This window comes from Plasmodium vivax, chromosome 8 (genome assembly GCF_000002415.2).
Source record: "Plasmodium vivax chromosome 8, whole genome shotgun sequence".
Classification (NCBI taxonomy): domain Eukaryota; phylum Apicomplexa; class Aconoidasida; order Haemosporida; family Plasmodiidae; genus Plasmodium; species Plasmodium vivax.
Genome location: NC_009913.1, coordinates 586441 through 605899, shown reverse-complemented (window position 1 = coordinate 605899; position 19459 = coordinate 586441). Strand labels below are relative to the sequence as shown.

Below are 19459 nucleotides of genomic sequence, written 5' to 3'. Positions count from 1 at the left end.
AGCTTTTTTTTTTAAACATTTTCAGTCTGGAGATGCAGCAGTGCTATAATGAAGGGCTGCTTTTCCGTTTGGGGGGAGCGTCCAAATGGTGTGGCTCTGTGCGTCCGCCATGTGTTCCTAGCTTACGCAGATAATGCTACAGAGCAGAAGCGCTTTCACTAAATGCGAACATTTAGAAGCCTCTTTCTTGGCCAATCTGCTTTTTTTTTTTTTTTTTTTTTTTTTTCTTTTCTGTCAAATTATCATTATTATTACAATTTTTTTTACAATAAGTGTATAGCCACTTGGCAGCTACTTCGTAAAAAGGAAACATACACAAATAGGGGACGGAGGTAGAGTTGCAATAACGGACTGGCGTGACTGTGAGGTTGGGCACGGATCTTCTGTTGGCGCCGTGTAGGTTTTTTTTACCCATTTGTGTTTCTCTCCCGCATTTTTAGGAAGCACCTTTTCGAAAATGAGAACGCATTGTGTAGGTTCAAACGTACGCATTAGTACCGCACCAGCACGTGCGCTACCTCTCCCCACAGGTTACGCAGAGGATAGTCAGCCCCAGGCGATCAAACGTGGTGAAATTTCGCCAGATGGTTCCACCTCAGTGCAATAGCGCGTGCATGTATTTTCAGAGGAGATTTTTTCAGGGAAACGCCATTTCGTCCCTCCGCTTCCATGGAGCTGCTCGGATTGTATGACGCGCCTGTGCTGGAGGGCTAAATGTTGAATTGTCAATGATTTTTTTTTTTTTTTTTTCCCCCGCGGTTGTTCAGCACGGTTGTTCATCGCGGTTATTCGTTAGCTTCCTATTTGCCGATTAGTTGGCTCGCTTATTCTCCCACTCGTTGATCTGCCCATTTGTTCACCCGCATGCCTGCGTGTTCTGGCCCCTCCCCCCAAAAAAGGAAAACAAAAAAAAACGTAAAATAAAAAGTGAGAAGTAACAAATAGGAGAAACTTCCCCATGATGAGATAAACGCGGCGGCCGAGGAACCTACGACGCAGTAGCCGTTTTCACGCTCGCACAGTACGCGGCGTGGCAGCGTGACAGCGTAACGGCGCACCCCTCATGGGCGCGGGAGGCCCTACAAAACATCGCCGCAGAGGAAGAGATAGGATAGGGAAGCGATAGGATTGGAAAGAGATACGATCGTGGAACAATGAAGCCATCCTCAAGAAAGTTGCCCTTTTTTTTCCCCCTTTTGACGTTTTTTTTGTTCCTCTTTAAGTATGGCTTGGTTAGGGGGCTGTACGAAACGAAGGCCTACCCGCTGATCCACCTGATGACGAACAGAAACAAATATGTTGGGTCGAGCAATTATATGATTAAGAGCAATTTGATAAACATACTGACCCTTTATAAAGATGTCAAATTTGAAGGAGACACTTCCACCATAGATGACCTAATAGACGTGGATGACGAAACAAAAATCGAAAGGCTGGTGAAGGAGAAAATGCAAACCATCAGCAAGCATGTGAGCTCACGACAGCTGGTTAAATACTCTGGGCTCATCTACCTATACGAAATTGTGTATGCCAGCAATTTTTATTTTTTGCTGCACTTCATTTTGAGGAATAACAACAATGGGGTGGTGATAGTGGTGCCGGAGGATTTGCACATAGACAAGGGGGAGTACCTGCGCGTTAACGGGGGGGCGTCGACGAGTAGCGCCACCGATGAGCGAAGCAATGCTAACGAGAGCAGCGCCAATCAAAGCAGCGCCAATCAAAGCAACGCCAACCAAAGCGCCGCTAGCCAAAGCGCCGCTAGCCAAAGCGCCTCTAGCCAAAGCACCGCCAACCACATCAGCGATGACCTGCTGGAGAGGCGAATCCTGTTCGCCCAAGCGTTCCTGCTAAACTTCAAACTTAACCAACCGGTCTATTTCGTAAAGAACAACCAGGAGGTGGAGCGCATTTACCAAAACTACAAGGGCAAGTTCGGCCTCTTCGACTTAACCAGAAATGTGAGCATCATGCCACTGTCCAAAAATCAGCACAGAAATAAAATAGGCGCAAAAAACGTCTTCTTTTTTTTAAGCAAAGATAATATTCACATAAGTTCCGTATTTAATAAGAGCAAAAATAATGAAACTTTTCTCTTTACGAAAAGGAAAACAATCGTCATCGCGATGGATTACAACGTCTTCAGCATTATAAGTGCGCACCCCTCCCATAGCACAGCGACAAATACACAGGTGATTGCCATGACGGAATTAATAAAATTATTTTCCCAAGTGTACAAAAATGAGGAGGTCAATTATAACATTTTATTTTTTTTCACCAATTATTATTTTGGCATAGATCATTTTCTCGATTCGGTGAATGTCATATTTAGGGAAAACATTCAATTTGTTTTAACTCTGGGCAGTTTGAACGATGAGGATTTTATTATTCACCAGAATAAGAAGCTACCACCTGATCATGTGCTACGTTTTTATGACATTCTGAAAGGAGTGTTGATGAAAAATCTCCATTTGGAAATCCAATTGAGCGAAGAAAAAATAAAAACGCACAGCAAACATCTGCCATGGCTCCATGAATATTTCGAATTAAAAAATGTTGACAGTTTTACGTTAAGCACAAAAGGGGAGATCCTAAGCTTTATTAACAAGACGCCCTTGATAGAGCAGAAGATAAAACCAGACGTCGTGAAGGCGCATATTAAAAATATATTCGAGGCGTTGTATGTGTATATCAAATCACCCAAGGAGGAAAGTGCAAACGAGAAGGACATGCACAATGAGGTGCTAAACTACACCAACCAGATGATAGCCGCGGAAGAATTTATTCCCCTAAATGAAAGTCTTAACAAATTTATGAAATTCTTTGTGTACCAGGTCGAGGTGGGGAAGTTTATCAATTACGTAAAGATGATTGTCAGTCCGTTTGTCACCGACTCGAATTTCCTCGTCACGGATTATATAATCCCGCACGATAAGAAGCAAAAATATTTTTACCAAAAAAGCGCCGTCATCACCTTTTCCATGGCCATTTCCTACGTCTTCCACTACCTCCACTTTTTGCTCGTCGCCCTCTTTTTGGCCCTCGTCTACATTTTTGTGAATTTCCACGCCGTCCCCTCGTTTTACAAAGCGAAGGCCGCGTAGTGTAGCGGTTGCTTGGTGCAGCGGTTGCTTAGCGTAGCGGTTGCGTAGCGGTTGAGCTGTTGGCTGCCGCTCTGTTGCTCTGTTGCACTGCTGCACCGCTGCTCTGCTGATCGCCCTCTTTTTTCATAATTCGAACCTTCAACTTAACATTATTAAGCCGTACATCTAGGCACACAGCAAGTGCGGTCCACCCCTAAACCAGCGCGCAGGCGCGCGTACATAGTTACCGCCAAAACCGGGTGAACAGTGCCATTTCAGCTGATCGAACACAAACACACGTGAATTTAAAATTTTGCACGGACGAATGCAAAGTGAGGCGGGAAGGAGAAAGAGAGAGAGGGGGAGAATTCTCCAGGACGGTTGAAAAAAAAAGCAAAGCATGGCAAAGCAAAGCATGGCAAAGCATAGCATGGCAAAGCAAAGCATGGCAAAGCAAAGCATGGCAAAGCATAGCATGGCAAAGCATACATGGCAAAGCGCAGCAAAACGGATGCAGCAAAAATAAGTAGATGCAAAAACGACGAAACATGGTAAAAACATCAAATATAAAAAGGGGGAATCAAATGCGAAAAGTGAAAAAGTTTCTGTTGTATGGTCTACCGAATAGCATTGAAATAAAAAGCAAAAATGAGTGGAACTGAAATGTTTTTCATTCAAAATGATCACTACAAAAAAAAAAAAAAAAAAAAAAAAAAAAAGGATTAGGCTCATTAAAAATAAATAAAACGGAAGGAAGCATAAAACAACTGCTGATTCATAACTCCTTTGGGGGGAGGGATGCACAAAAACGGAAGCGACTTCCTTGAAAGACAAAATGGTAGTAGTGAACGGAAACATAGTTAAATGTGACTAAGTGCACGCACACGTGGGCATGCACCTATGGGTAGGCGGATGGGCCCCCTCGCTTTACTTAAAAAAGGAGCGAACTGTGATGTGAACGGTGATGCCGGTCGTTCGTTGGATAGGCCCGCTGGTTGGCTAATCGCCCTGGTTGGCTACGTCGCCCCATTTTTTCCCAATCTCAAGAACCCTTCCTTCCCCTGTTCGGTTCCTCGCAGAAGTGTACGACACCCACCCCACGGAAGTGGCCATTCACTACAACTTCTTCGCGACCCACACACTTCGCTCGAAGTAACGTTCTCTCACATTTCAACACACATCTGCACTTGCACATAGGTTGGCACTTTCGCTTCGATCCCAATTTGAAACAAATCTATGGATGGGTTTTTCTTCCCGTCTTCCACGGCACAATGGGCACATTATGGGTCACAGCTCAGAGACACCCTCCCCCCACCGCCTTATGGAGGATTCCTCGAATTAACTGTGCCCCTTAAAAAGTGACGATAAAAATTTTATTTTCATATCTGCGAATGAACCGCAAACGATACTGCTACGTGTGTGGCGCTACACTTATCGATCTGCAATGTTTTTCTGCGCTGTTGCAGTCCTGGCAAAGCTGCCGACAAAATTGAGCGCTAACGGGTTGTGTGCAAATGGCAAACTGGCAGGTGTTTCCCCCCAGGGGGATGGCATTCCTGTCTCCGCGTTCGTCTTCTCTTGCTCGGTTACTCCAATACTAACTTACGCTGCTACTCCCTTACTATATTACGATGCCACCCCCTGACCCCCTTTTCCCTCCCCCCTTCGGCCCCTCACTGCGAACAGTGGCTCTCGAAATTCATGGAGGAAAGCCCGTCGACGCTAATCACGTTTGACATGTTAGAATTTATGGAGCAGGTCTGTATCAAGCTGTCATTCGAAACGGTGGGAAGTTTATCCTTTCCTTTCAGTTCATTTTTCGGCTTATGCGATCGTTCCTCCTTCTTGGTGGTGCTTACATAGTGTCTAACGCAAATCATTTTTTTCCTCAGCGTTTTATAGCTTATATTAAAATTAACAGAATTGTATTTCTCATGCTTCATTACATCATCTTCGTAATTTTGTTTCTTCTGCTTCCCGTACTGGGGCTGCTTGCCCATTTGTTCGTCCGTATTAAGGTTAACATTAACGTTAACGCTGCTGTCATTTCTTAGGAGCAAATTTTTGGTGCCCATGGAGCCGTAGTTATCTTCATTGTAGTTCACCACATTTCTACTTTGCAGTCTCTTCGATCCACTTAGAAAATTATATCTTAAATTCATGTTTGCAAAGCTGGACCTTCTCAGTAGGTCATATTTTTTTTGCACTTTAATAATTTCAAATTCTTCATCATTTGTTTCTTTCGTATCGTAGGAACAGAAAAAATGTTTCATGCCGTATACCACTTTGATACATTTTACATTAATTTTATTTAAGTCGATACACACATTTTTTATTTTTTCCTCATCGTATGATGTTGCTAAGGTGTTACTCCCTTTGCCTTTTTTTTTCTTCTGTTTTGCCCTTGTTTTGGGTTCCTTTGGGCCATTTTTCGCTCTGCTTTTGCTTTTCCGAGTGTTGTTCGCTTCGTTTGAGGGGGCGTTCACCGCGGGGTCGTTTTTATCCCCATCAGGCTCCGACTTGACTGTTTTACTCGCCAATGATACGTTGCTGTTTCTTCTCTCCACCGTTGCGTTATCTATGGTGTTGTCCGGGCAGGTAATATCCCCCGCTGCGTTTTCATGATTAACACTTTTATTCTTTTCTGGGGACTCGTCGTTCATTTGCCCCTGCTCTTCCTTTATCGTCCCGTTTTGCGCAGAATCCTCGGGCTCCCTGCTCATCTTCTGCTTCGGCTGGGGGCTCGCTTCGGGAGTCCCTTGGGGGGTCGTTCTGGGGCTCATTCGGGTACTCGTTCGCGGGCTCGTCCGTCGCTTCTCCTTTGCGCCTTCGTGTGCCTCTCCATGGGTCACTTCGTCTGCTTCTTCACGTGCCGCTTCGCATGCCGCTTCCCTTGCCGCTTCGCATACCACTTCCCGTGCCGCTTCTCTTGCCCCTTTACTTGTACCTTCCTTCGAATAGGATCGACGACCCCTGCCCGAGCCCGCAGGCCTGCCCACGTGCCCATTAGACGCTGCCCGCAGTTGCCGTACCGTCTTGCCATAGTAAAAGGACTTCAAGTAATTCTTAAAGTTCATCAAAATTTCTTCCTCCCCCTTTAAGCTATAAAAAAACTTAAAATATTTTTTAAAATATTTCACTTTAAAAATGTTAAAATGCTCGAACCTACAAATGGCATACCTGCCTCTTCTGATCAGCTTGAAAATATTTAAAGCACAATAAATATTCAGCGTCGTCACAATGTACTGTTTAACATTTTCATAATACTTTTCATATTTTTCTTTTACAAAGTCTAAAATTTCGGATACAGTTACGCCTTGGTTTAGTATATCATTTTTTTCTTGTAGCCTTTTATGTATGTCTTCCATCACGTCATAATGCCCGTACGTGCAGGCGGGGGGCATATCACTTTCTCTGGGGAGTTGATTCTTCATATTGTTGAACCCCCCATGGGTAATGCCTGCACTGTTATCGTTATAACTGCTGTGATGCACATCCGTATCGCGATGATGGACCTGCCCCCTTTCGCTGCCATGGCTGGAAGCGCGCCTTAACCCTTTGGCACTACCACCACTGCCTGCTTTGTGCTTACTGTAGTAGTAGTAGCTGCAGTGTACGTGGCCGTTACTACTGCGGGTGTTATTATCGTGCTGTTCTGTCCCACTGGGGTGAAGAACACTACCGGTGTAGTTATTACCTTCTGCGGTTTTGTCCTCCGAGGGGCGTTTACCCCTGGATGTGTTACTACGCTTATTGGGGTTCTCCCTAGAGGGTTTCTTCTTCCCCTCGGTGTGTAAGGTGTAAATGTTATTGTCATTCAGATTAACCCTGAGTAGGGCGAACATGGCAATTTTAATTATTTCAAATATGATATGCTTTTTCATATTTTTTAAAAAAATATATTTTTCCTGCTGATCATTTATAAGCCTAAATTTAACAGTCGACCCCATGTACCTCCATGTGGTGTTCGTTTTGTAGGATAAATATTCACATATGCGGTCAATTTTTATATTACTATTTCTGAGGGGTACATTTGAATTAAGTAGGTGCATACTTTTATCTATGTTAAAATTTTTTCTTCTCCTTCTTCCTTTGGGGCGTACCGCCGGGACGTTGAGCAGTTTGTTATCTTCCACATGTTCATTTTTGTGGACAATGTAGTCTTCACTTTTCTCGTTTTCTACATCTTCCTGCTCGTGCACACTCGTGTCTTTGCTTTTTTTCCTAATGTACGGCCTTTTAACCCTTTCGTCTACATTTGTAGAGTCTACACTTTTGCTAATTACGCTCAGAGCATTTTTGGGTTTCCTTCCCCTCTTTCTGCCCCTTTTTTTCCCCTTCTGCCTGTTTAGCGACTCATCAAAGTATTCGAAATCGTAGCTTCGCGGCTTCCTGTTTTTTCTCAAGTTATGGTGACATACTCTGTTCTCTTCATTGTTTATTTCATCGGTGCTGTTCATTTTTTGGAAGCACTTTGTTTGGTGGCACTTTTTGCAGCACTTTTTTTAGCAGCACTTCGTTCTGTTTTTCTCTGTTTCACTCTTTTTTTTCGTGGGGGGTGCGCGGCGGTCCGTACCCTACCAGTGGCACCGTCCCAACGAGTATATATTTTGACGGCTGTACCTTTGCGTAGGTACCTCTTCAGTGCGGACATAAATGGTTGGACCCCTTCGCCGACTCGTAACGACGGAAAAAAAGGCCCACCGCCGCAAACTGGTGTGCATAAGAACGTACGTCCCTGCACTAGGCTACGCGTCCACAAGGGGGCATTCCCAAATGGTGCGCTTATGAGACCTACATAAATGTGAGTCTGTATTGGTCTAAATAAGAGCATGCAGGCGTACGTAGGCGCAGGAGCTTTACACAACTTCGACTTGCATTCTGTCCAACGGCTGACCCATGCATGTTATCTCCATGAGGTTTGTGAAAACTGTTCCAAAATTGGGCTTGAAAAAATCATTAAGGTGTTAATTCAAAGATTTTTGTAGAAACCCATCGGGTTGGCATAAAACGGGGCAGCAAAAGGGAAAAAAAAAAAAAAAAAGGCAGAGAAAAGAAAAGAAGAGACGGGACGACACAAGACGAAAAGACCAAAGAATGAGCAGCAAAACGAGTGGACAAAATCGGAAACGGTTCCGCTCACCGGCTGCCATAAACGGTAAACAATTTTTACGATAAAACCGGCGAGCAGAAAATGTCGGAAAACCGCAACAGTGTAGCGCCTGTCCGACGCTATAACATTCTGTGCACATAAAAACGTGTGTAGAAAAACATAACACGTGTATTAACAAACATATGTGCAATTTTGTTGCAAACCAGTAGGTGGTGGGGGAGGGATGTACCCGTGAGCGCCCAAAACGGAGTGCTCATTCGTGTACATATACATAAACGTACAAACGTGCACAGAACATGTGAAATGTTCACACAATGTGTAAAAAAAAAAAAAAAAGGCGAATTTCCAAAATATGCACACAATACGCGGTATACAGCAGCTCACGCATACACATGGATTATGTACATATTTGCATGGGTCCATAAAACCCCCGCATGTCTGATTTTTTTTTTTTTTTTTTTTGTTCAGAAAATTCCCCCCTTTACTCGCATGCCATTTGTACATAAAATTTTTTGTAACATATCGTGAGAATATCGCACATGAATTTCCCCTATTTCTGTTTCTTTTTCCGCGAATGGAAATGCTTCAGAAATGTTTACGTTTAACAAATGACTTTCAAAAAAAAACAAACAAAGGGGAGGGGGAGGGGAAGCGGCATGGGGGAAAATGACGATAATGATGGCGATGATGTTGACGGTGATGATGGCAATGATGCCAGCAATGATGGTGAGGAACAAAACTTGACAATAGACGTAACAAATTCTGACGCGTCCAAATGGGCAGACTGCCAGCTGAAGGCGCGCGGGGGGAAAAAAAAAAAAAAAAAAGAAAAAAAAGGAAAAAAAAAACTGTAGCAAAAATTTACATAATTTCACATACACTGCGAAAAAAAAAAAACAATTCACTTTCAAACATTTTAATTATTTAAAGTGTTTGCCTTTTTTTGACGCTCCTTTCCCGTTGGGCGAAAGTAACATTAAAATAGATACTTCTGCGTGCGTATTTCATAGAACAACGCTTAATTACGTCTGTCCACGCGTGTTTTTACAAAGTAGGAGCGTAATGCGTTTCTTCTGGGAGAAACGAGAACACGAACACGAGCAATAACGGGAACGCTAACGGGAACACTAACGGGAACACTAACGCGAACACTAACGCGAACACTAACGGGAACACTAACGGGAACACTAACACGAACATTTACGCGAACACTAACACGAACTCACATGCGCGCATGTCAGGTGTACACGCACATACAACTACACAGATACATGCACAAAAGGTACACACGCACGTACGTACTTGCACACATACATAAAGCATACGAAACAACAAACGACTGCGCATCCACTGCGCGACTCCTTTTTCAGTGGACATACACATGACACGCTCTTAGGGCAGTGTCGGCAGAGTCCACAGAGCACTTACAATGCGTCTCTGTTTTAGACCAAACAAAAATTTGATGTTATTTTCTTTTTTGAGGAGGTCTAATTTTTCATTATAACCTACAACAAAATTGGGGGATGGCATGGTAAAAATTTTCCTCATTTAGGGTTATCACGGGAAAACAAAAACGTTCATACATAATTTTTTTTTTTTTTTTTTTTGCAAATATTGACTCATTCACTAACTCAACGTATGCTTAGCCAAACAATCCCGCGATGTGTAAAGTGCGTTGACCTCTTCAACTAATTACGTGTGTGAAGAATTTACACTCAATTGTGTACGCGTGGCGAGGGTGTGTACAAATTCACATGGGACACATTTTTGCGTTACAAATTGTGCGCGAGTTCACGGCAAGAAATGCCTGACAAGCGACGAGGCTATGAATAAACGCGACGTACAAACAAAACGTTTACTGGTGTGTGAAGTGTGCGAGTGCCTATAAGGCTTTACACATCTGTGAACAGGCATATATACCATGCGGAGCTCTTCATACACATATAAATGTAAGCATAAATATAGGCATACGTGTGCTGCACAAATGGCTACCTGTCGTCTTGGGGGAAAAAATTGTGTTATTATTTCGTCCGGCGAGGACGTTTAAACCCTGCTTCCTGCGTTCATACCATTACGCGTGGAAGTAAAACACATATTTGTAGCTCTCACGTAAGTGCTGTGTTTGACGAAGTGGGTTAAGATTCGTTATGCTTCCGCTCTTTCGAAACTGTACTCACTTTTAAAGGCAAATAAAAAAAAAAAAAAAAAACAAAGCAAGCAAGCGAAAGTAAAGCGAAAGGAAAGGGGGGAAAAAAAAAAAAAAAAAAAAAAAGCTAAAACAGGCACACGGATTTAATATATACTATTTAAAATATACATACCAATGCATAACTGTACAGAACACACCCCTCTGTTAAAATAAATACAAATCATTTTCAACTCTGAATTCATCGCTTTTTGGCGAAAATGCAAGCTGCTTACCATTTTTTGATTTTACCAATTGCTCATTGCTCATTGCTCAGTCGTTTTTGTCATGTCGACGCGTTCGCATATACGCGTAAAGCCTATTCATATAACGCTATCACGGCGTGGGGCTAATACACAATGCATGTGCGTGCCGCGAGCAATTGTTCACGTGATTGCTTGATACATATTTTTTTCAATCACAGCGTGGATACCTTTGCGCATGCAGGCAGCAAATTGAGCGCAAGGAAAAAATCACCGTAGCTTTAAATTGGGGGTCAGGCAGAATGAGCAGCACTGAAAATGTACAGCGGTACGTTATCTGCGCCATGTGCGCCGCCTGCACATCCGGGTCATCTTCATTTTTTTGATACGATGCCAACAAGGGGCCCTGCTTCTGCTATAACACCAAAAGGAGCAATCGTTTGGGGCAGCGCGCTCAAGCGCAAAATGGCGCCATGAGCTATATATATATACACATATGTGTACTTATGCGATCGCCTTTGCCGAGCTGCCGTGAGCTTAAAAAGGTGAGAGGCTTCCGCGGCTTTTAAAAAAGCCTAGATGTCACGCGGATGAGCAATCAGGATATGTACTATAACATATCCAGCTCAAATGCTGCCTGAAAAACATGCTGGCATTTCGAAGCAGCTGATCTGCCCCAGGCTCAGGCTTCTCTGAAGGAAAAACGCGTTCCTCCATAAGGAGCTTACATGCATACACACAAATAAGCAAACGGTATGATATAACCCTTTACGTGGGCCATTTCATTGGCGATAATGCTACGCCAAGAATTACAAAATTGTTGCCGGATCATCAACTTTGTTTGCAATGAGGGGAACAAAATGGTTATTAAGCCGTTATAAGGGTTCGCCAACCGGGGTTCCAAATGACAGTTGCGTTCGTTCGTACCGCGAGAAAGCGCTCCTACATGTGGGTATCCATTTACGCATATGTTAAGGGAGGCAAAATGGAATCCCACATATAGGAGCTATTCATTACTCAGAAACAGAAAATCGATGTGCACAAGTTGGCCGCCAAAGGCCGGCACATTTTTTTAAACCTCACTTCGCAACTGTTCTGTTGAAACAATTTCCTACACTTTTTTTTTACTCTACGATGTGAGCAATATATATGTGTCATATGAGCAAATTTAAAGGGATACTATGTATTTTTTTTTTTTTTTTTTTTAAAAGCAAAATATCGTATGGTTAAACAAGATGGATCCTGTATCCACACCCCTTGGAAGATGTTTTTTTCGGGCAACGTCGTCTGTGCAAATGTGCATGTGGTAATACGTCAATTGGGGGGATAGGGATTTTCCCCTTTTTGCCATCTTACACTTATAAAAGGTGCAGCATGGCACATTTAAAATGTACCCTTTCGCACGCCACACCTTAATGCATACGTTTGTGTGCATTTTTTGTCACAGTGCGAGTTTTCCCCTCACAAAAAGAGGTATTCTCCACTTTGATATATTTTCACGCCCATTAATTCATGCGTAAATTTTAAAAGCGTTCTCGTTACGTTTCGAACAAAAGGGGACTGGAAAAGTAAGCGAAACGGCATGCATGCAAACGGTTTGCAAAGGCTAATCGCTCCAGTGAAGGCATTCACACGCGGATACGAAAGACATGTCTGCAATTTAAAATCCATCATTCCTTCAACGGTCGTCAGTACGTAATTTGGATGTGCTAAAATAGCGGTGGAGTTTCCCCCTTCAAAAGTTTCCACTGAATATTATCCCTTCAATGGCTGAAAATGCGTTGCCCAGGTGCAATTTGTTCGTAAAAGGGGTAGGCTACAAAGGCACGCGGAAGGCATACATGTATGCGCATTCGTTTGTAACGCAAAACGACGGGGCGAACGAACCAACGTTGTGCATAATTTGTGCCTTCCCTATTGGGGGGAAACAAAATATGCGGAGCAGGAAACGAAGTGACAAGAAAAGGGTACCACAAAGAGGAATCACTCTTTGGTCATTCACTCAAGGGTCGCAAAAAAAAAAAAATCACCCTATGGAAGAGAAAATATTTCTCATAGGAGAACACCCAACAGAAAAGGGCACCCCCACAATGTTGACGTTGTACCCGTCACCCTGATAGTTATTTTATTTTATTTTTTTTTTTTCGCGGAACATGTAGCAAATTTGGTTAAAGTTGTGCCCCCGATCATCAGCAGAATAATTTCATACCCGTTGCAATTTTTTCGTGACAATTTGCTGGAAAAAAAGATGCGTTCAACGCTGTAGGCATATTTTTTAAAAGAACAAATGTGGCTAGTCGAAAGAATGCAAATGACAGTGGGCGAACAACACGAAGCCGTATTGGTATAAAGCGCGGAGTATACAATACATACGACCGTGCGACCGTATGACTACCCGCCGGAAACTCTGAAATTTTTTAAATAAAAAAAAAATAAAACCATGAGTGGGGAGAAGCAACCAGTTACGCTACTTCAGTTTGGCATTATACCTCTTTAAGCTATGTCGTAAAGTTTTATAGCCTTTTTTTTTTTTTTTTTTTCCCCCCTTTTTGCTGCTTGCCCCACCGCGTGCCAATGTCGATCGTTACAAATGTCGAAATTGAGAAGAAGTTCTTTGACTTCTACGAGGGGGACAAAAACGTTTTTTATTCAAAGGAGCACGAGCTGTACTTAAGTCTGTGTGGTGATAACGTGTACTGCTTTAAGATAAATGAATGGGAGGGCAGCAGCAGAAGCAGTAGCAGCTTTAACATTTACAATGCTATGCACCCCACGTGCGTCCTGGAGTCCTCCGTCGACATTGATGACGTGAAGGAGACTTACCATAAGAGGTACCTTAACAGGCATTGCGTATCTTTGTTCAGTTCTATACGACTCCTGCACTACGCTGACGGAAGTGTGTTTCTCTCGACGGACGACAATAAGATACATCACTATGTGCTACGTCTGAAGGATGCGTCGACGAAGGGGGATGAGCAACATGGCGACAATGAAGAGAATGGCCATCCAAATGGAGATTTAAATGGCGAAGGGACAGAGAGTGGAGACAGGAACGATATATACCTGTATGATGAAGCGGAAGAGGAGGACAAGGGGGCATACTCATACTGCTACAACTGGGTTCACTTAAAGGAAAAGAAAATTTGGAAGTCGCAGAATGTGGTTGTAACCTGCTTTGGATACTCTCACGAAGGAGGCAAGCAGTTACTCGTCGGCTACATCAATGGGTTAGTTAACGTTTATAATTTAGGCTCCTATAAGTTAAAATATTCCTACCGAATACACAACAGTCGAATTACCAATTTGAGGATGTATCGAAATTTTATCATCAGCTCCGATGTGACAAAGAATGTTTTCATTTATGACTTTGCCAAGGGGGAGAAGGTCGCGGCGTGCGAGGATCACATGAGTGGCGTCGTTGACTTTCTCTTCTTGGCCGTGCAGGGAGGGGTAGCAGCGGAGGGGAAAGCGGTGGAGGAGCCAGCGGCGGAGGAAGCAGCGGCAGAGGAAGCAGCAGCAGAGGAAGCAGCGGCGGAGGAAGCAGCAGCAGAGGAAGCAGCGGCGGAAGAAGCAGCGGCGGAGGAAAAGCTGATCGGGTTCATCACCGTCGGCAATGACAAAATCATGAACGTGTGGGACCTGAGCCTCCTGAACGCGGAGGACGAAGAAGAATTCAACGCCCTGAAGAACCAGTACAATACTAAGAAGAAAAAAAAGAAAAGCCGAAACAGCGGCGTAGTTTCGCTTAGCCCCATAAAGCAAATATACCTAGTGAACGATATAAACCACGCGCTGGTAATTCCGTCGAGCATCTTCAAAAGCAAAAAAAGCAAGTTAATAATAAAAGATGAAAATGTAAAATGGTTAATCCTAACGCATGATGAGGAAGGAAACTTCATTTTTTACAACCCATTAAAGGCAGAAATCATTTTCAAATTTAAAGAAAATGAAGCGTTAGTTAACCAAAGTAATGTACTCAAATTTATTCTTATAAAAAATAAATTACATGTGTTTAGGGAGGATAGTTCTCTGTTAATTTATGACCTGCGTGTTTTCAAGTTGGTACGAAATTACACCTGCAGAATTGAGGGCATATTTGAAATGCTCTTGTTAAATTCTGCATCCAGGGGGGAAGAGGCATGTGGCGACTCCCCAAGTGGTGAGGACGAATTGGCACTGGAGGACGCGTCACATGGCAGTCGAGAGCAAAACCAGTTTGCGGTCCTCACAGGGGATAACATAATTCGAATTTTAAATTTTGAGGAAAATCTCATCAAGCAGACGCTACTCATAGGCCATGAAGACGTCGTGTCATGCATAAAGGTGAGCGAAAAAAACCAACTGCTGTTTAGCGGGTCCAATGATAAGAGCATTTTCGTGTGGAGCTTAAGAAGCAATCGTTGCATTTACATACTGAAGGACAATCTGTATACCATCAACTCGATTGACGTGAATGTGAAAAAGTTCCCCAGAGTTGTCCTCGTGAGTGTGTGTGAGGACAGCAGTTTAAAGCTGTGGAATTTCACCGTCAATTTGGATGACATCCAAGGGGGAAAGGAAAGGAAAAAGAGAAAATTGGATGACTCTTTTGAGGCCAAGGAGACCTTCCAGAGTAACTTCACCATTTACCCGCACAAAGTTACGATAAACGATGTGGCCATATCGCACAGCTCGAAGGTAAGCAAGCGAGAGGTATATGCGTTTGGAGCGAAGCGGCAAAAAAGAACCCGTTTATGCGCGCACGGCGCATATTTTTTACCCCCATTGATGCCCTTTTTGATACCCAATTTTTGACACCACTTTTTTGATACCCCTTTTTGATAACTCTTTTTTGATACCCTTTTTTTACCCTTTTTTTTACCCTTTTTTTTACCCTTTGCACGTGCTCCCCCCAGATCGTCGCCACCTGCAGCAAGGACAAAACGGTGAAACTGTTCGAGGCCGCAAATCTAAAGCTGATGAGAACGCTGGAGGGGCATAAAAAGCCGGTTCAGAACATTCAGTTCTCCAAGACGGATCACATCCTGTATAGCAACGCGTACGATGGCTTGAGGATTTGGAGCCTGACTACCTTCGAATGCGTGAAGAGCATCCAGAGCCTCGACTTTAACCTGACGAAGGTTTTAATTCTAAATGATAACTGCATGATTAATGCTTTCAGCAATGGGAACATTAGCATTGTGAATATAAAGAACTGCGAAAGGGTGTCCACTGTAAATTACCACAAGGACAAAATATTTTGCCTCCAAAATTGCGGAAACGATACCATCGCGTCTGCCTCACTTAATGGAGAGTTCCTCTTCTTAAAAAACGTTAGTGCAAAGGTGTGTACGGAGAACATGATGCAAAAGAGGAAACACCTATTTTATGAAAACCAGCTGGAAAATCTGCTAAGTGAAAACAAAACAAACGAATCTTTGCTCCTATGTTTGAAGCTCAATAAGAAATTTAAATTCCAAACCGTTATAGAGACGTATCTAAATCGTTACACCTTCTCCATTTTGCATCTTTTAAAAAAGTTTGAATATGAGTATGGCATAAGGAAGATAACCCAGAGGGGGAGAGATAGTTCCGTTTCCGTTTCTACGGAGAAGGGCACAAAAGGGGGAGACTCCACTAATGACACTTCTAACAATGGGGGAGCGGACACCCATAGGGGAAGTCACCCGAATGGAACACTGCAAAGCAACCCATTCGATGATGACCTTATGGCTGGCAGTATACATAACTATTTGGAAAATGCAGATGTGCTGCAAGGTTACATTTACACGGAGTTGTCAAAAATGGTACCAAGTGGGTCGAACGAGTCGGATGGGTGTGAAGATGGGGCACTTCAGCAGAATGGGGGAGACGAAGCGGGGGTGGGCCAAACCGAGGGGAGCCGCATCCATGACGAGGGGGGTGCCCCCCACCGGGATGACAACTTCGTGCTGTTTTTAAAACGAATGAAGGAAAAGAACGAGCACTCCTACTTCCTATACCTTAACAAGCTGATGGAATTCATTTCCTTCTTCATCGTGAATCACAGATATGCCTACATCGCCAATTTCCTCCTCAACAGCGTAATCACCTACATTGACTACGCGGACATTTGCAAAATTAACGACTACAAGCGCTTTTTCGAAATATACAACAGCTACGCGCCGAGGCACAAGAACAGGTACCTCCAGTCGCTGCAGAAATCCAAGTGCTTTGAGTTAATTAACATTAATTATTATAAGGGGGACATCAAAATGGTGGGTTGAGGGGGAGGCGGCCAAAAAGGGCACACCTAGAAAAATAGCATTACAGTGGCAGTAATGAGTGAGCAATGTGGCCTTTGCGGCATGTTTTTAGGTGTGCCGAAGGGGAGAGCAGTGTGTGTGTATATATATATATGTGTGTATATATATGTGTATATATGCGCATGTGTGTCCCCCCTTGGCCGCGTCACACCACTGTTCTCCCCCACCCTGTGGAGCACCCTTTCGTAAAACCTTCCACACGAATGCGTTCATTTGTCTGCGCCGCGCCGCGCGGCCCCAATTTGTTTCATTTTTTGTACCATTGCGCGTTGTATGCATAATTTGGAGATAGCAGATGTCGCGTTTTGTTTGCCTGACGAACGAAAAGGCACTAACTCGTCTGTTTTTTTTTTTTTATCTCCCTCCCTTTTCCGTTTGTTTAAATAATAAACATGATAATTAAAAAGAGGCATACAAAAAAATGCGAGGTTGAGGGAAAACACAAAAAAAAAAAAGTACAACGCAAAAGGTTCGTGTCGCGCCAAAGGTTAACGTCGCGCCATAGATTCGTGACACACCGCTAACTTCTGGTGATAAACCTCCCGCAACCCTTAACCGTAGAAGAACTTAAAAAAAAGGCGCTGCGACAAACTGATGAACGTGCTGGCCAACAAGAAGGAGAACCTAAATAGCCCCTTGGTCGTGATGTAGCTCATGCAACCAAGTGTGAACATGGCAGGCATGCCCACGCAGCAACAAAAATATAAAAGCACGAGGGACTGCTCCAATTCGCTCTTAAGATTTTTAATGGTACTCCTAAAACAATTTTTCTCGCATAAAAAAAACTCCTCATTATCGTCTACACAGAGGTTGCTCATGTCTACGCTATCAAATTGGAACAGTTCCTTTATTATGACTATGATGTCCTTGCTGTTTTTATCTTTGAAGCTGAAATATTTCCTCAGGGGCAGTATGTTCAAGGGTTCCTCCTCACCGGAATGGTTGCCGCCGCGGGGGGGGCCACTCCGCTTGGCGCGGTGTGAGCAGTGTGAACGGTGTGAGCGACTTGAGCGGTGGCTGCCGCTTGACTGGTGGCTTCCTCTTGAGTGGTCCGTGCTGCTGGATTGGCTCGCTTCGCCCGCGCGACTGACTTCTTCCAATTTGTCCGTCGCCCCCGAGCTGTCACTCTCATAAGATTCCCCCTGTTGGCTTCCACCCGTGTGGGCATTAGCCAAACGACTGGTTCTGAGCATGTGCAGGGGTCCATCATCTGCTACCCCGCCCGACGGAGGCGCGAAATTTAGCAAACGCTGGTAATTAGCTTCACTTCCTTCGATTTCCAATTCGGAAGCACCAGTGGCCCTTCCTCTGTAGAAAACGGATGGGCCACTCTTAATTGCGTTGTTGAGGAGATTTCCACTTTGGATAGGCGCTCCTCCACTACTTTGAGTGATTTCACCGTTGCTTTGATCTACCGTTGGGCCTCCCTGCCCAGGATCCGATTTACCCACAAAACGTTCAAGGGTACGCTGAAAGCTCCTCAAAAGAGACAACTTCTTTGACAAATAATTATCACAAGAAAAATACTTATTCGCCATACACTTGTTGTATTTAAAAAAATTAAAATTTGTATTCATTAACAAGTTGTAGTAAAAAGAATAATACGTGTACGTACACCTGACGTTCATTTCATATTTTTCCTTTAGGGTTAACATGAAAATGCGATTTTTATAATAAAATAAATTGTAGCAATTTGAACATCGTATTAATCTATGCTCACATGTTTCTTCGTGTGCTTTTAATTTGTTCCTTTTGTCGTAATAATCACATCCTAACATGTAATTTTTGCATCTCTTGTACTTGCAAATTTTTAAATGTTTCTCGTAATTTTTTATTTTCAGTTCCTCCTTACATAAGTTACACCTTATTCTTAATTGCTCATACTCTCTTTTTCTTTTCCCTGCAGAAGGGGGAGAAAGTTGGCAGTGCCCGCAGAATGTGTAACCCGTCAAAGGGGGTTATTCAAATGGTGCAAATGGAACACCTCATGTAGAGCAAAGGAAGTCAATCATCCGCTTAGCAAACGCGGGGAAGTCATTTTTCTCACCCGCTATTCTCTTCAACTCATTATTTCGAATGGCTTGTTTGCAAATGGGGCATTTTCTCTTGTGCAGGAGGGAGTAGTACAAACATTTGTAGCAACTGAGAAAAGTTTGTAAATGTACGTGTGTGTGGGGGGGATACATGAAAATGGGGTGAACATTGAATGTGCGGGTTGGACGTACGACGAAAGATCAACTCTCAATCGCAAAGGCGCCGCCAAATCAACAGACAAATCTGCACCGCTCACCATATGTGGTTACACACAGTCACCACTGGGGTGTGACATATGTCGAGGCACACGGAACAAATGAAATCTGCAAAAGGAAGAGGAAAAGGAAACGTAGGGAGATGGGTTGAAAGGTTTAAAAATGCTACGCACGTTGTAGAGGAGGAGCAGCGGGGAGTGTACGGGATAACGCACATTGGGCGGACATAGCCCCGCCTTGAGTTTATTTCCCCCCGTTTGCAAAAATTACTTTCGTAAATTTTTTTTTCTTCTACGCAGTTGGTCCGCAAAAACGGGGACCCAATGTGAAAAAGGGACAGCA

The 19459-nt window shown here is 43.5% G+C and overlaps 4 protein-coding genes across 4 annotated transcripts, besides 9 other annotated features; 2 read left to right on the top strand and 2 right to left on the bottom strand.

Moving 5' to 3' along the window:
- Positions 1 to 502: 502 nt before the first annotated feature.
- Positions 503 to 522: a microsatellite.
- Positions 523 to 790: 268 nt separating this feature from the next.
- Positions 791 to 3282, top strand: PVX_094885 (hypothetical protein, conserved). The gene has a single exon (XM_001614394.1). It carries the CDS (start codon positions 1155 to 1157, stop codon positions 3102 to 3104), a length of 1950 nt encoding a protein of 649 aa, XP_001614444.1. The 5' UTR covers positions 791 to 1154; the 3' UTR covers positions 3105 to 3282.
- Positions 2811 to 2894: a microsatellite.
- Positions 3283 to 4756: 1474 nt separating the features above from the next.
- Positions 4757 to 8249, bottom strand: PVX_094880 (hypothetical protein, conserved; the record flags this gene model as incomplete). Its single annotated transcript, XM_001614393.1, has 1 exon — positions 4757 to 8249. The coding sequence occupies exon 1, from the start codon at positions 7541 to 7543 to the stop codon at positions 4757 to 4759; it is 2787 nt and encodes a 928-aa protein (XP_001614443.1). The 5' UTR covers positions 7544 to 8249.
- Positions 5682 to 5718: a microsatellite.
- A 401-nt stretch (positions 8250 to 8650) lies between the features above and the next one.
- Positions 8651 to 8698: a microsatellite.
- A 1607-nt stretch (positions 8699 to 10305) lies between these two features.
- Positions 10306 to 10336: a microsatellite.
- A 2525-nt stretch (positions 10337 to 12861) lies between these two features.
- PVX_094875 (hypothetical protein, conserved) lies at positions 12862 to 16829 on the top strand (the record flags this gene model as incomplete). Its single annotated transcript, XM_001614392.1, has 2 exons — positions 12862 to 15261; positions 15480 to 16829. The coding sequence occupies exons 1-2, from the start codon at positions 13159 to 13161 to the stop codon at positions 16827 to 16829; spliced, it is 3453 nt and encodes a 1150-aa protein (XP_001614442.1). The 5' UTR covers positions 12862 to 13158.
- Positions 15569 to 15597: a microsatellite.
- Positions 16287 to 16348: a microsatellite.
- A 105-nt stretch (positions 16830 to 16934) lies between the features above and the next one.
- Positions 16935 to 16974: a microsatellite.
- Positions 16975 to 17251: 277 nt separating this feature from the next.
- On the bottom strand, positions 17252 to 19161 carry PVX_094870 (hypothetical protein, conserved; the record flags this gene model as incomplete). Its single annotated transcript, XM_001614391.1, has 3 exons — positions 17252 to 18768; positions 18916 to 19010; positions 19094 to 19161. 3 exons carry the CDS (start codon positions 19159 to 19161, stop codon positions 17420 to 17422), a joined length of 1512 nt encoding a protein of 503 aa, XP_001614441.1. The 3' UTR covers positions 17252 to 17419.
- Positions 18007 to 18038: a microsatellite.
- Positions 19162 to 19459: the final 298 nt, after the last annotated feature.

Bases quoted from the DNA above. Each gene is read 5' to 3' on its own strand.
- PVX_094885 (XM_001614394.1), top strand. From the start codon at position 1,155: ATGAAGCCATCCTCAAGAAAGTTGCCCTTTTTTTTCCCCCTTTTGACG.